This window comes from Ochotona curzoniae, unplaced genomic scaffold (assembly GCF_017591425.1).
Source record: "Ochotona curzoniae isolate NIBS_2020 unplaced genomic scaffold, NIBS_Ocur_1.0 contig_1014, whole genome shotgun sequence".
NCBI lineage: Eukaryota > Metazoa > Chordata > Mammalia > Lagomorpha > Ochotonidae > Ochotona > Ochotona curzoniae.
This window is the reverse complement of record NW_024464920.1, coordinates 47,063,856-47,077,169: the sequence shown is the minus strand read 5'-3', so window position 1 is coordinate 47,077,169 and position 13,314 is coordinate 47,063,856. Positions and strand designations below refer to the sequence as shown.

General features: G+C 60.0%; 1 protein-coding gene across 2 annotated transcripts; it reads left to right on the top strand.

Annotated features, from left to right (window-relative positions):
* Window positions 1-7,875: 7,875 nt before the first annotated feature.
* Window positions 7,876-9,434, top strand: KCNJ4 (potassium inwardly rectifying channel subfamily J member 4). Of its 2 annotated transcripts, XM_040991180.1 has the most exons (2): window positions 7,886-8,209; window positions 8,253-9,434. In XM_040991180.1, exons 1-2 carry the CDS (start codon window positions 7,999-8,001, stop codon window positions 9,281-9,283), a joined length of 1,242 nt encoding a protein of 413 aa, XP_040847114.1. In that variant the 5' UTR covers window positions 7,886-7,998; the 3' UTR covers window positions 9,284-9,434. The 2 variants fall into 2 exon arrangements, with proteins under 2 accessions (XP_040847107.1, XP_040847114.1); XM_040991173.1 differs by having other exon boundaries at window positions 7,876-9,283.
* Window positions 9,435-13,314: the final 3,880 nt, after the last annotated feature.

Sequence of the window (13,314 nt, the reverse complement as noted above, 5' to 3'; positions counted from 1 at the left end):
AGGCTGCCCGCCGCGGGCTGGCTTGGAAGGGAGATCCGGGCAGCGGTATTTTAAGCCGCAGGACTGGATGAGATCAGACAGGACTGCGGAGGAGAGAAGGGAGGTCGATGAGATGGCCGGGCCTGGAAGCTGCAGGGTGAGTGTATAGAAGGTACTGGCTGGTTGGTGGGGGGCTTGAGGCTATGGTCGGTTCTTGGAAGACAAGAAGACCAGCCTGAGGTGTCTGTCAGAGGAGGGGCAGGCAGGACAGAGGGGAGCCCTAGCAGTGGTGGGGTGCAGGGAAGCTGGTGGAAAGCCATCTACGGTTTGCAGACCCAGCCTCCCTGGTGGATTGAGGTAGCTTATGCGGTGTGTGTGTTTTTCTCCACTTGATGCGTGGGGCTCATAGAGGTGAAGGCATTTCCTCAAAGTCACACAGTCCCCGGAGCTTGTGGCGGTCATTGTGCCTCCTGAGGACCAGGCCAATGCTGTGACCCCTGGAAAATTCACACGCGTTCACTAGACTCTTGCCCATAGGCCATACATTCCGGTGGCTCTGAAAACAGGGGTATAGGGAGACTTCTGCATCCCACCCCAAACCCTCCCTGGAGGTGGCCAGGGCCCCCTGTGTCCTCCGAGGCGCAGAGGCCAGCAGGCACACGTCTGCCCATTTCTTTGCTCTCCCTTTCACGCAAGCTGCAGCTACGGTGCCTAAAAAGACATCTCATGTGGTCCTAACAGGGTCCCCCCTGGCTTCCCTGCCTGGCAGGTGTGCCCACCGCCAATTGCAGAGCCACTGCATTAAGCGGGGCCACTTTCTACCCCTTATGTTGCAGTCCCCACTCCTCCTTGCTGCCCTTTCTGGCCTCTGCCTACCCCTGACAGCCCAGGACAAGGAAGTAAGCATCACCTGCCCCCACCTCACTTCTCCCTATTGGCTGTGGAGTAGGGGTCAGCCTCTAATCACCCTTTTCTTTTGCCTCTGGGGGAGGTCCCAGCTGCCTCTTGTCCATCTGTCTGTCTGTGGCCTCTGGGGGCTGCAGGCTGCTCTGGGACCCTCACCCAGCTGTTTGACCCAGCTACATGGTTCCCCGGGCCCAGACTGCTCCTGCCTTTGCCCGTGGTTCTCCTATAGTGGGGTAGAGGAGTGGGGATGTTCCCGCGTCCAGGGCCAGCCCCATGTGGATGTCAAGGCCACTACCCTCCAAACTCTTTCTCCTAGAACCTGGTCCCTTCTTGGTCTCTCGCTGTCGCCCTGGCTGTGGCTTCCCGTGCCCACAGCCTGCACCCACAGGGCCCCGGGGCTTGTCTGGAGGGTGTCCTTGCTTTTCTTTGTTTTATTTAAAACCTGGTGGCAGACATACCATGAGTATACATTATTGCTGATTCTTATTTAAAATGTCCTAAAACTAATCAAACAATTCAAGTGATCCAACCAGGTCAAAGCACATAGTCCGCCCCCCTGCGCCCCACATTCCCCCCAGCCCAGCCCCTGCTGCTCCAGCATTCCCACCGGCCGGCTCGCCCTCTGGTGCCGTCACTGCCCTGTCCAGGCCTGCTGTGGATGCTTGACAACGCCAGACTTCCTGGAATGTTCTATCCATCCTTGCTCACATCAGCTCCCGCTGACTCGTGAGGTCTCAGCTTGAATGTCACTTTCTTAAAGAGGCCCTTGGGGACTCCCCCATCAGGTCACACATCTGCCAAACCACCACCACTCCATGCCCAACCTCTGGACAGTTCCTTGCTGCCCTCCGCCTGGGCAAGGGCGTACTGTGCCCTGACTGCAGCTGTATCTGAGCCAGCATCTGGCATGGGCCGTGGGCTGCAGAGCCCCAGATGGGGCAGAGGCAAGCTTTCAGGAATCGGGGTGCTCCTTTGTCAGGGGGTGGGGTACTTTCCAGGGAGGCTAGGGGCCAGGCAGCGTCTGAGGGTCAGGACAGGTGGCTGCCCATGCCCGAGCCAAGGGCTCCTGCCATTTGGCCACCCACTGCCCACCGGAGCCTGGCTTACCTGCATGTCTGGGCCTGGCTCCAGTGCCTCCCTCCTCACCAGGACTGACTCCTTCGCATTTCTCCATGGCAGGAGCAGGTGTTTCTGTTCAGTGCACTCTGGTGCCAGCAGCTGGGGTCCAGCTGTGTGACCTTGTGCGCCCTACTGCGCGTCTCTGGGCTTTGGGTTTTTTTTTTTTTTTCCCTCCCTAACATGGCAAGGAGAACAGGAACTGTCAGTGAGGTCACTTTGAGGACAACAGGCATTGATCCATTTCAAAGCTCTCACTCGGCATGGCAGCCGCTACCCACTCACTGCCCACAGGTCCACTGGGGGCTCTGCGATGTCACCAGGCTGGCTGGGGGCAGGGGGCAGGAGAGGCCCGGTGTACAGCGCAGCTTGAGGGTCCAGAAGAAAGTACCTTGGAAAAGGGTTCAGAGGTAGATGCTCAGGTCCACACAGTGTGGTTTCTTAGTCAACATTTGCCGTGGAGTTTTTCAAGACACCCTCCTGTGTTTCTGTTGCAAATGGAGGGACGGAGGAGCCTGCTGGAGCTGGGTAGGACCGCGCCAACTCCGCCCCAGCTCCGTGCTCAGAGACCACTGTTCCCGACTAACAGGTGCAGGGCCTGCTGGGTCAGACCACATGCTGTGAGTCAGGGACCAGTGGATCACCTCCTCCGTGCTGGTGTGGGACAGGCCCGAGCCCTCCTCACCTCCCTGCTGCCACTCTCCTTGCAGTTTTGTGAAGGAAGAGAAGCCATTGTTGGCTTTGCTGAGAGATGAGGCGTGCGGAGATCTGAGACATTGAGTAATGTGCTGCAGGTTACACAGGCAGAAAGAGAGTGGAGACAGAGCTCTTCCATCTGCTGGTTCATTCCCCACATGGCCAGGATCCTAGAACTCCATCCCACGTGGGTGGCCTCCCACGTGGGTGCAGGGGCCTACGCGCTTGGACCATCCTTTAAAGGTGCAATAGCAGGGAACAGCCGGGACTTGAACTGGCACCTACATGGGATCCTGGCATCACAGACAGTTCCCTGCTGTGTCACAGTGCCAGCCTCAAGTGTGGGTCATCAAGGCTTATGAAAAGGAGGGACCAGACCTCCCAGGGTCTGTGGAACAGGACAGAGTCCTGAAGGGGACTGTGGGTAAGCAGGGGCATCCTGCCAGCTGCGCTGTGGCTGAGATCATCCCTGGCTCCCTTTGACTGTGTGGGGTACAGCTCCGTGCAAAAGCTCGTGTGTGTGTGTGTGTGTGTGTGTGTGTGTGTGTGTGTGTGTGTGTGCAGATTACCCTCCACACTGGGGCCAGGCAGGGAGGGCTCGAGCTAGAGTGGAGGCATCTGTGCCACCAGGGGTGGTGGGAGGAAGGATAAGGGTTGCTGCCTTCGGTCCCCCCTCCCCCGCCAGCACATGCCTGGGACGAGATCATGGGCAGCACTGAACCTGCCCACGAACTGTACAGTGGCCCCGTGGGTCTCGGTGGATGCCTGATGAGGTAGGAGCCGTCACTGTCAAGTCCATGGTCTAGCTGGGGAGATGGCAGGCTGCAGATGATGTGCTATGGGGTGCCAGAGCCAAGAGGGGGACCCCTCTTGCTGCCCCAAACATGTAGCTTTAACTCCTCTCCTCTATGGAAACCTCCAGAGAGGCCTAAGTGCAGCCGGGGTACAGGGAGCCAGGTGCCATGGGGCAGGTGGGCAGGTGGGCAGGTGGGCAGGTGGCGGGAGCCTGGGCTGAGGGAGGAGCATCGGGAGCTGGCCAGACCCGGCTTGCCCACCCGCCCCCAACTCCTCAGCCTGCAGCTCCTCAGCTGGGAAGACAACCAGGCATCCAGCTTTCTGCCACGGTGGGTGCTTAATGAGTACTTGTTAAGTCAACAGAGGCGTGTGGGGCTGCTCTCAGGAGACAGCCAGCCCGGGGACCGCCCAGCCGGGAGCTGGCCCTCCCAGAGGCTGCATTTGCTGAGTTAAGCCTTGCTCAGAGATGGCGGCTGCTTCCTCTGTGTGACCCCAGCAAGTCATGCCACCTCCTCTGTCCCAGTGACCTTGCCCTAAGGCTTGTGGCCACATGCAGTGACAGACAGGAGAGCCAACAGGAAGGCAGGCAGGTGCTGGCCAAGGCCCCTTGGGTGCAGGCCTGTGCACCACTCACCCGCACCACTGCAGTGGGCTGCTGGAACTGCTGCCTGCCAGGGCCCAGGGTGGGTGCACCTGCTGGAGTGGCAGGAGGTATGCCCAGCTCGCTGAGACTCATCTGGGCTGCTGCCAGTGTGTTGATCGGCTTCTGCTTTGCCAAGGCCATTGTGGGCAGGGAGGGGGCATGGGATCACAGGGTCGGAGGTAAGTCAGAAGACAAGAGCTGTTGGCGTCCCCCTGCTAACTGGGGACCCCTGGTGGGCAGGACCCTCCCTAATTACTCAGGCAGGATCAGAATGACAGTGGTCACCCTTCTGTCCCCGTGGGATGCAGCCCACTTCTCAGCCTCAGTTGTCCAGACTATGTGTGTTGCTAAAGCAGTGAAGTAAAAAATAATGAAAGTGTTTAGAGGCTGCCCTGAGCCAGCCACCTGCATCCTGGGGGAACCTGGTGCCACATTCCACCAGGTCTCTCAGCTTGCTATTTAAAAATGTTTAAAAAGATTTATTTGTTTGAAAGAGTTACAGAGACAGAGAGAAGGAGAGAAAAAAATCTTCCATCTCCTGGTTTACTCCCCAGATGGCAAGAGTTGCCAAAGCCAGGAGCCAGGTACAGGCGAACAAGCACCTAAGCCATCGTCAGCAGCTTTCGCTAGGCGCATTAGCAAGCAGCTGAATTGGAAGTAGAGAAGTTGGGACTCAAACCGGCACACATGTGGAATACTGATGTTGCACATGGTGGTTTTACCTGCTGTGCCACGACACCAGTCCCCTGGTTCTGACTCGGAGCTCTACATGTAACCCTGGATGGACACTGGTGCTGTCCTCTGGAGGGGGACCTGAGACCAGGAAGGGGGAGGACTCATTCATGGTCCTGTCATGGGATACTTGGTGTGAGCAGGTGGGGCTGCCTCCCCTACCCCCTTGCCAGAAGAGCCCTCTCCTGGAGGCAGAATCCCATCTACAGGTGCCTGAGCAGCTGGGCACTTGCTCCCTCTTGCTGCCGCCTCTCTCAGGAATCTCCCCAAAGTTCTGCTGTAAGCAAACTGTGCCTGGAGTTAGTTGGCAGCATCTTGGCACCAGAAGAAATTTCTGCTTTTAACTGCTTTCCCAGGAGCTTTTGGAAGCACCCCCAAGAGTGCCGGGGATGGGGCTGCTGACTGTCGCTGTGTCTTGTCCCTCTTGGGCCATGCTTGCCCTTTCCGGCACCTGTTCTGGGGAACACTTAGGACTCAGCTGATCCTTGTCCCTCAGGTGGACAGATGAGCACCTGCTCCTGGCTGAAGGGTCTGTGGTGGCCAGGGCTTTGGCACATGTGAGCTGCTGACTGTGGAGGAGGGCCCTCTGGGTGCCAGGGCACCTCGGTAGCTTGCGGGAGGCTACTGTCCCCAGGGCCCAAGCATGGGCACCAGGGAGGAGGGGCCTGACACCCTGAGCTCAGCCTGGGAGGGCTCTGGATAGCTCAGGAACAGGGCAGCCAGGTCTGCAGCATACCCGCCTGCTGTGTCCATTCGGCCTCTGTCCCCAACTGCACCCTCCCCTCCAGGGGGAAGCATATGGGACTAACGGGATCCCCGCCTGGCTCAGGGCATAATTACCTGTTGGTCTTTGGAATGGTGAGGCTCAGCGGTGCCACTTCCCAGATGAACCAATTGAGATTCAGTTTCACATTCATAACTTGCCTAAGACTGGGACCTTGAGCCAGGACTGTGAGGCCTGGGGAGCACCTGTGTGTTTGTGGGGCAGTTGGGGTGGAAGGGGGAGAGGATCAGGGGTTGCAGGGAAGGGGGTGGGGGCAAGGTTCTCTCTCCCTGGGCCAAGAGAGGGAGGGGCGGTGGGGAGACAGGCTCCGAAGCTGCTGATCTCTAAATTATAGCGTTGGCGCGCTCCAGTTGCCACAGCAACCAAGTGTCCTGAGCCGGGGAGTGTATAAACATTGCCACAGATGCACAATTAGATCACCCAGAAGAATAGAGCAGAAAATAGGAAATGCCCAGCCTTATGGGCTTCTGGGCCAAGACAGGCTTAGGCTTCCAGACCCCGGCCCTGCAGCCATCCAAGGCCCCAGCAGCCAGCAGCCCCAGCAGCCCCAGCAGCCCCAGCAGCCCCAGCAGCCAGCAGCCAGCAGCCCCAGCAGCCAGCAGCCCCAGCAGCCCCAGCAGCCAGCAGCCCCAGTAGCCAGCAGCCCCAGCAGCCCCAGCAGCCCCAGCAGCCCCAGCAGCCCCAGCAGCCAGCAGCCCCAGCAGCCCCAGCAGCCCCAGCAGCCAGCAGCCCCAGCAGCCAGCAGCCAGCAGCCCCAGCAGCCAGCAGCCCCAGCAGCCCCAGCAGCCAGCAGCCAGCAGCCCCAGCAGCCCCAGCCCTCTACAAGCCCAGCTGTCTCTCCCCCATGGTGGGGTAGGGGTCTTTTCACCATCACGACTGCAGGCAGGAATGCTGACAGGCGAGCCCTGCCTCTCACGGGCTACTGGGGCGTGGGACGCAGGAGTGCAGGCAACAGTACAAAGGACTTTAAACTGGCACCTGCTACCTCCTTAGGTGCTGTGAGGTTGGGATCTTTTCATTTTACAGGTGGGGAGGTAGACGCTCTGAGAGGGGAGCTGAGCTGTCCCCGGTGCCGTGGCTAGGCTGGCAGTATGTCGGCCTCGGCCTCCTGTCCACTTCTCTAAGTTGGCTGCTCAAGAAAGGAAGAGCCTAGATTGATGTGGGGTGGCAGGTTCCTGCGCATTCCAGAACTTTCTGCAGCGATGGGGATGATCTGTGTCTTCCCTGTCCCGGGTGGTAGCCTGTAGCCCATACGGCCCCTGAGCCCTGAGAATGGGGCAGTGCAAATGGGGGTATGAGACCTAGCGGGTGCCCCCCATACCCATTAGTTTACTTCCCAAATGCCCACAGTGGCTGGTTTGGGCTCTGCTCAAGCCGGGAACCAGCAGTTCAATCCTTGGGGGGAGCAGGGAGTGGGAAGTGGAGATGGTATGAACCTCATGAACCACTGACTTGAGCCACCACCACTGCCTCACAGGGTCTGTGCGAGCAGGAAGTCGGAGCCAGGAACTGAGGCAGCTACCTGCCACTGAAGTTCTTCATTTAATTCACTATTAATGGCACAGGAGTCCACCACGGTGGCTCCGCAGGCAAATCCTCCACCATGCAAAGACAGCATCCAATATGAGTGCTAGCTCATGTTCTGGCTTCTCCACTTCAGGTCCAGCTCCCTGCTTATGGCCTGGGAAAGCAGCTGAGTACAGCTCAACTCTGAGCTCCTGTGCCCACATGGGAGGCCTGGAAGAAGCTCCTGGCTCCTGGCTTTGGATCAGCTCAGCTCCGGCTGCTGTAGCCATTTGGGGAGTGAACCAGTGGATGGAAGATTCTCTGTCCTCTATAAATCTGTTTTACAAATAAAAATAAGCAAATCTTGGGGGTGGGGAGAGGTGCACAGATGTCAGCGGCTCCAGCAGCAGGTAACTAAGGAGGCCGTTCAGGGAGGCTGTGGGCCCAGCGCCTCCAGGACCCCCTGCACTGGGGGCAGAGCCAAGGGCTAGCCACTGGCAGGGAAGCGCCTGGGCCTGTTGGAGGGCAGCTTTCCAGGACTGGGACCAGGAACTGTATCCTGGTCGTCTCATCTTTCCTGTGGGGCAGAGGCCCTCCAATGTTAGAGTTGGGTGGCTGGAGCAGGGCGCTGGCTCAAGCGCCACTACCGCATCCCGCCTGCCCCTCCCTCCCTCTCCCTGCCACCAGCGTCTTACCTGCCCGGCTTCTCCTCCCCCTCACAGGCCCTGCGTCTCCCCAGGTGACCCCGCCGGCGTCTGGACATGCACGGGCACAGCCGCAACGGGCAGGCCCACGTGCCCCGGCGGAAACGCCGCAACCGCTTCGTCAAGAAGAACGGCCAATGCAACGTGTACTTCGCCAACCTGAGCAACAAGTCGCAGCGTTACATGGCGGACATCTTCACCACGTGCGTGGACACGCGCTGGCGCTACATGCTCATGATCTTCTCCGCGGCCTTCCTCGTCTCCTGGCTCTTCTTCGGGCTCCTCTTCTGGTGCATCGCCTTCTTCCACGGCGACCTGGAGGCCAGCCCGCCAGCGGCGGCGGCGGCAGCAGCGGCGGCAGCAGCGGCGGCGGGGAACCCTGCGGGCGCAGGTGGCGGGGCAGCGCCCGCGGCCCCCAAGCCCTGTATCATGCACGTCAACGGCTTCCTGGGCGCCTTCCTGTTCTCGGTGGAGACGCAGACGACCATCGGCTACGGCTTCCGGTGCGTGACGGAGGAGTGCCCGCTGGCGGTCATCGCCGTAGTGGTCCAGTCCATCGTGGGCTGCGTCATCGACTCGTTCATGATTGGCACCATCATGGCCAAGATGGCGCGGCCCAAGAAGCGGGCGCAGACGCTGCTGTTCAGCCACCACGCGGTCATCTCGGTGCGCGACGGCAAGCTCTGCCTCATGTGGCGCGTGGGCAACCTGCGCAAGAGCCACATCGTGGAGGCGCACGTGCGCGCACAGCTCATCAAACCCTACATGACGCAGGAGGGCGAGTACCTGCCGCTGGACCAGCGGGACCTCAACGTGGGCTACGACATCGGCCTCGATCGGATCTTTCTGGTGTCCCCCATTATCATCGTGCATGAAATTGATGAGGACAGCCCGCTGTACGGCATGGGCAAGGAGGAGCTGGAGTCGGAGGACTTCGAGATTGTGGTCATACTGGAGGGCATGGTGGAGGCCACGGCCATGACCACCCAGGCCCGCAGCTCCTACCTGGCCAGTGAGATCCTGTGGGGCCACCGCTTCGAGCCAGTGGTCTTCGAGGAGAAGAGCCACTATAAGGTGGACTACTCCCGCTTCCACAAGACCTACGAGGTGGCCGGCACGCCCTGCTGCTCGGCCAGGGAGCTACGGGAGAGCAAGATCACCGTGCTGCCCGCGCCGCCGCCGCCGCCCAGTGCCTTCTGCTATGAGAATGAGCTGGCCCTTATGAGCCAGGAGGAAGAGGAGCTGGAGGAGGAAGCGGCGGCCGCGGCAGCGGTGGCGGCCGGCCTGGGCCTAGAGGCGGGCTCCAAGGAGGAGGCGGGCATCATCCGCATGCTGGAGTTTGGGAGCCACCTGGATCTGGAGCGCATGCAGGCCACGCTCCCACTGGATAACATTTCCTACCGCAGGGAATCTGCCATCTGACTTCACTCCTGGCCAGCGCCACCCCCGACTCTCACGCCAGCCACTGCCGGGCGCTGGGCTGCCGGGACATGCACCGCTTCCCACACTCAGGGCACAGCACAGCCTGGCTGGCTCCATGGGCCTTCTGGAGGAGGGCCAGGGGCTTCCAAGAAGGCCACCCCAGGGCCCAGGACATCGCGGGGGCCTGTCAGCCTGGGTTTCCCTACACCTGCAGCCAGCTCTGGGCACCACCCCTCCCCAGGCCCTCAAGGACACATCCCCTACCCACCTTCTCAGGACCTTGGGGAAGCCGGCTGGACTGCTGGGGGTGGGGGAGGTGGGCATCATGGGGTCCTGGGGGAGGGGACCGGGGCTTTGGTGGGGGGAGGGCGGGGGGTGCCTTTCTTTGCATGCCCGTGGCCTGTCGCTCATGACCTTTTGTAAATATCTATAAATGGAGAGACACAGAGACGCCACTCCACCTTCTGCCATTTCCACCTGCAGGGCAAGGAGATGTATCCCGCTCTGTACGCCCTGCCCCCGTCTGCCCTGCCCTGCACTGCCCGGCCCGGCCCAGCTGGTGCCATGAGGTCCTGAGAGCCCCTGGATGGCTCTGGGTTTGGGTGCTGCTGAGGGAGGACCCCTCCCTCCCACCTCCCTGCAGGCCCCCAGGCCCAGCCAGAGTGACGACAGTGGAATTTGTAACTATATATTTTTAATAAAGTACATGGTCCAGTAGGGCAGGCTGCTTGTAGACGGTGGCATAAGAAGGAAGGAGAGGGCCATGTGAGAGTGTGGTGTGTAGTGCCCAAGTGTGTGCCCATGTGCATGTGGGCATGTGTATGTGTGTGTGCCCCTGAGCTTGGGGCTATATATATATGAGTGTGTGTCACGGCATGCGTATGTGTGAGTATGCATATCCATGTGTATGTGTGTGTATGCCCTGGGCATGTGGGTGCGTGTGCGTGCCCATGTGCACCTGCACCAAGTGCGCATGCCATGTCTGCACACTGCAGCTACTGTGCCCAGCTGGAATGCTTGTTGAACCAAAAGACCCCTGATGGCCTCACCCACTTGTCAGTAGGTGGTCCTGCTGCTCATCAGCTGGGGACCCAGGGGGTCCCTCCTCCTCCTCCAGGATTCCCCTTCAGCATCCTGCAGGTGTGACAAACTGTGAGGGCCAAGGCGGAAGCTACTAGGCCTCTGGAGGTCCAGCCTTGAACCTGTGGAATATCCCTCCCACTGCATAGTACAGCCAGCCCAGATTCAGAGTGGGGGCAGCATGCCCAGAGAGCTGGGCTGAGGGTCCCTTCAGCCCCAGTTCTGTCCCACACGCCCACCATACTCTGGGAACTGAGGAAGCAGGGGGCAACCTCCCTACTAGGAAAACTTCTACCCAGGCTGGGGGACTGGTGTGTGGCTCCCCCTGGGCGGAGCCAAGACCCTGCACAGCCTACAACAGCCCCATGAGGGCCGCGGAGCCCTGCTTGGCCATCTAAGACCCCCAGCAAAGACCCAGAGGGAAACTAGAACTAGGCTGACACAGCCAGAGGCCCACAGCAGCGTCCTCCCCTGTGCCCGCCCTGATTTCCCAAGCGCACCTGCTGCAGGGTTACTTAGCTACATGACGCTCAGCTGCCCACACGCTCACGTGCATTTCCTCCAGGGGAGAGCCCCTCCCCCTCATGCAGGCTTTCACAGGGTCCCTGTGGTTCTTCACACTTCATCTTAGCCAAGACAGAGAAGTGATTCCCTGTGGTTCTTCAAATGCGTCCCTGCCTCCAGTGCCTCCCGGCCAGGTCAGACCTGCTGGGTGTCCAGCGAAGCTTCAGCAGACCGGAGGGGCCTTGGGCTCAGTGCTGCTGGACTCAGCCAGGGTGCCATGGCCGAAGATGCCCAGCTCTCCCTAAGGGTGGGAATGGGAGGCGCTCAGGGCCCCACCTTTATCTACTGCCTTGTCCGGAGCAAATCTGTCCGGGTGTGCCACCTGCTGTGACACTTCTGGCAACATCTGCTTTAGGGACTGTAGCCTCGGCTCTCAGGTCCGGCTCCTTCAAGGTAATGTATGGCGCCTGAGCGTGAAGCAGGGCGGGGTGCAGAGCGAGGGGGGCTGTGGTGCTGCAGATTCTTCCCTCACTAGCTCAGCTCTGCTCCGAGCTGACTCACCTTCCCCCTCCCACCTGTTCCCTTTCGCAGCCCTCCCACCTGCCTCCCGCTCACTCGTTCGCTTGCTCCGCGTGCCACACGCCGCTCCTCTGGGCTCTCACTCGCTTCCTGGCTCCTGGCAGCAGCTGCGACAGCTCAGAACCGAGCAAGCTGCTGCCCTGGGGGTGGGGGAGCCCTAGGGATGGAGCCCTGGAGCCCACCAACACCACGGCCCGGGCCTATCCTCTCCCCTGCCCGGCTCCCTACAGCCCTGCCCTGCCCTCGCCTGCTCTGTGGAAGCCCCGGGGTGGGGATGGGCCAGGGAGTGGTAGGTGGCAGGGAGAGAAGAAAGAGGATTCAGGCACAGGAAGGTGGTGGCGGGTAGAGAGGATGAGGGCGTGGCTTGGCGGAAGCTGACAGCCCCCACTTGCCTGCCCCATGGCCAGGCAGGAGCCTTGCAAACCGCCAGGGCTTCCTTCCGCCACCAGCTTCAGGGAGCCTCCCAGCAAAACCGAGACAGTCAGTTCAGCTCCTCCAGCCTGGTTGGTCTCCTAGAGTCCTGGTCGGGGACAGCAAGGCCCTTTCTTCCTGCCTCACATTCCTCAGGTGCCGATGGGGTCTCTGATAGGAGCCTCTGGGCAACCCCTCACGTATAGGTGGGGGAAACAGAGGCCTGAGTGGGAGAACCTTGGGTCTCCTAGTCCTGGGCGTTGCATGAGGCCGCAGCCGCCCGCATCGTGGGGCCCTGCTGGATGGCGATAGGAGAGTCTCCTTCAATGGCCAGAGAGACGAGGCCACAAAGAGCTCACATTGCAAGCGTTTTCCTTTCTCCTGGTCTCTTCGCTGCGCATGCACACGCTGCCACCCTACCCCCCACCCCCCGCCCACACATACACAGGCTGTGCCTCCCGTTGGAGTGCACGTGCAAAAATACAAGTTCAAAGGCAAAAACGAAGGACTTCCCAGGCAGAGCCTCAGAGGGTGCAGCCCTGCACGAGGGGCTGCGCCAGCCTTGGCCCTCCCCTCCCTCGGTGGTCCACTAACTAACCCTGCCTTTTCTCCTCCATGTCCAGCACCATGATGGGCACCTGGGGTTGCTTTGCCCTTCTAGTGGTCACTTGCTGGCACCATTACTAATGGAAAGGGCTGCCAGAGTTCTGGAAAATGTTTGCCAATTTCTCCAAAACCCCAAGCTGCAGTAGTGGGTGGGCAGCCCAGGGACTAGCGTGCTGTCTGGTACCCTGGGCGTCCATGGCAGAAGGCCCAAGTCTGAATCCCCGCTCCTCTCAGTGTTCCAGTTTCTGGCTTCTGCACCCTGGAAAACAGCAGGGTAGTTGGGTCCCTAGCACCTTGTGGGAGCCCCAGATGGGGGTCCTGGCTCTGGACTTCTGCCTGTCCAATGTGCACCTGTTGTGGCTATTTGCAGAAGGAATTTCAGCACCAAAATCTGTCCACAAGGACAGTATACATCAGAGTTCCAAAGAGAAAAAAAGAGAGAGAGGGGAAAAAAAAAAAAAAAGACTTCAGAATCAAGTTCAGAGGGCTGAGGCCATGGCATAGTAGGTCAAGCCTCCACCTTTGGTGCCAGAGTTCCATACAGACACTGGTTCATGTCCCAGCTGCTCCACTTCTGATCCAGCTCCCTGCTAATGGCCTGGGAAAGCAGCAGAGACTAGCTCAAGTGCTTGGGCCCCTGCACCCACATGAAGGACCAGAAGGAAGATCTTGACTTTAGCATGGCCCAGTTCGGGCCATTGCAGCCCTCTGGGGAGTGAACCAGCAGACAGAAGATCTGTCTCTCCCTTTCAAATAAATAAATAAAACAAAGCAAGGTGTATCCCCACCCCCTCACCATGTCAGGAAGATGAGCAGTGATGGGGCTCCAGAAGGACCCCAGGGCTTGGGAC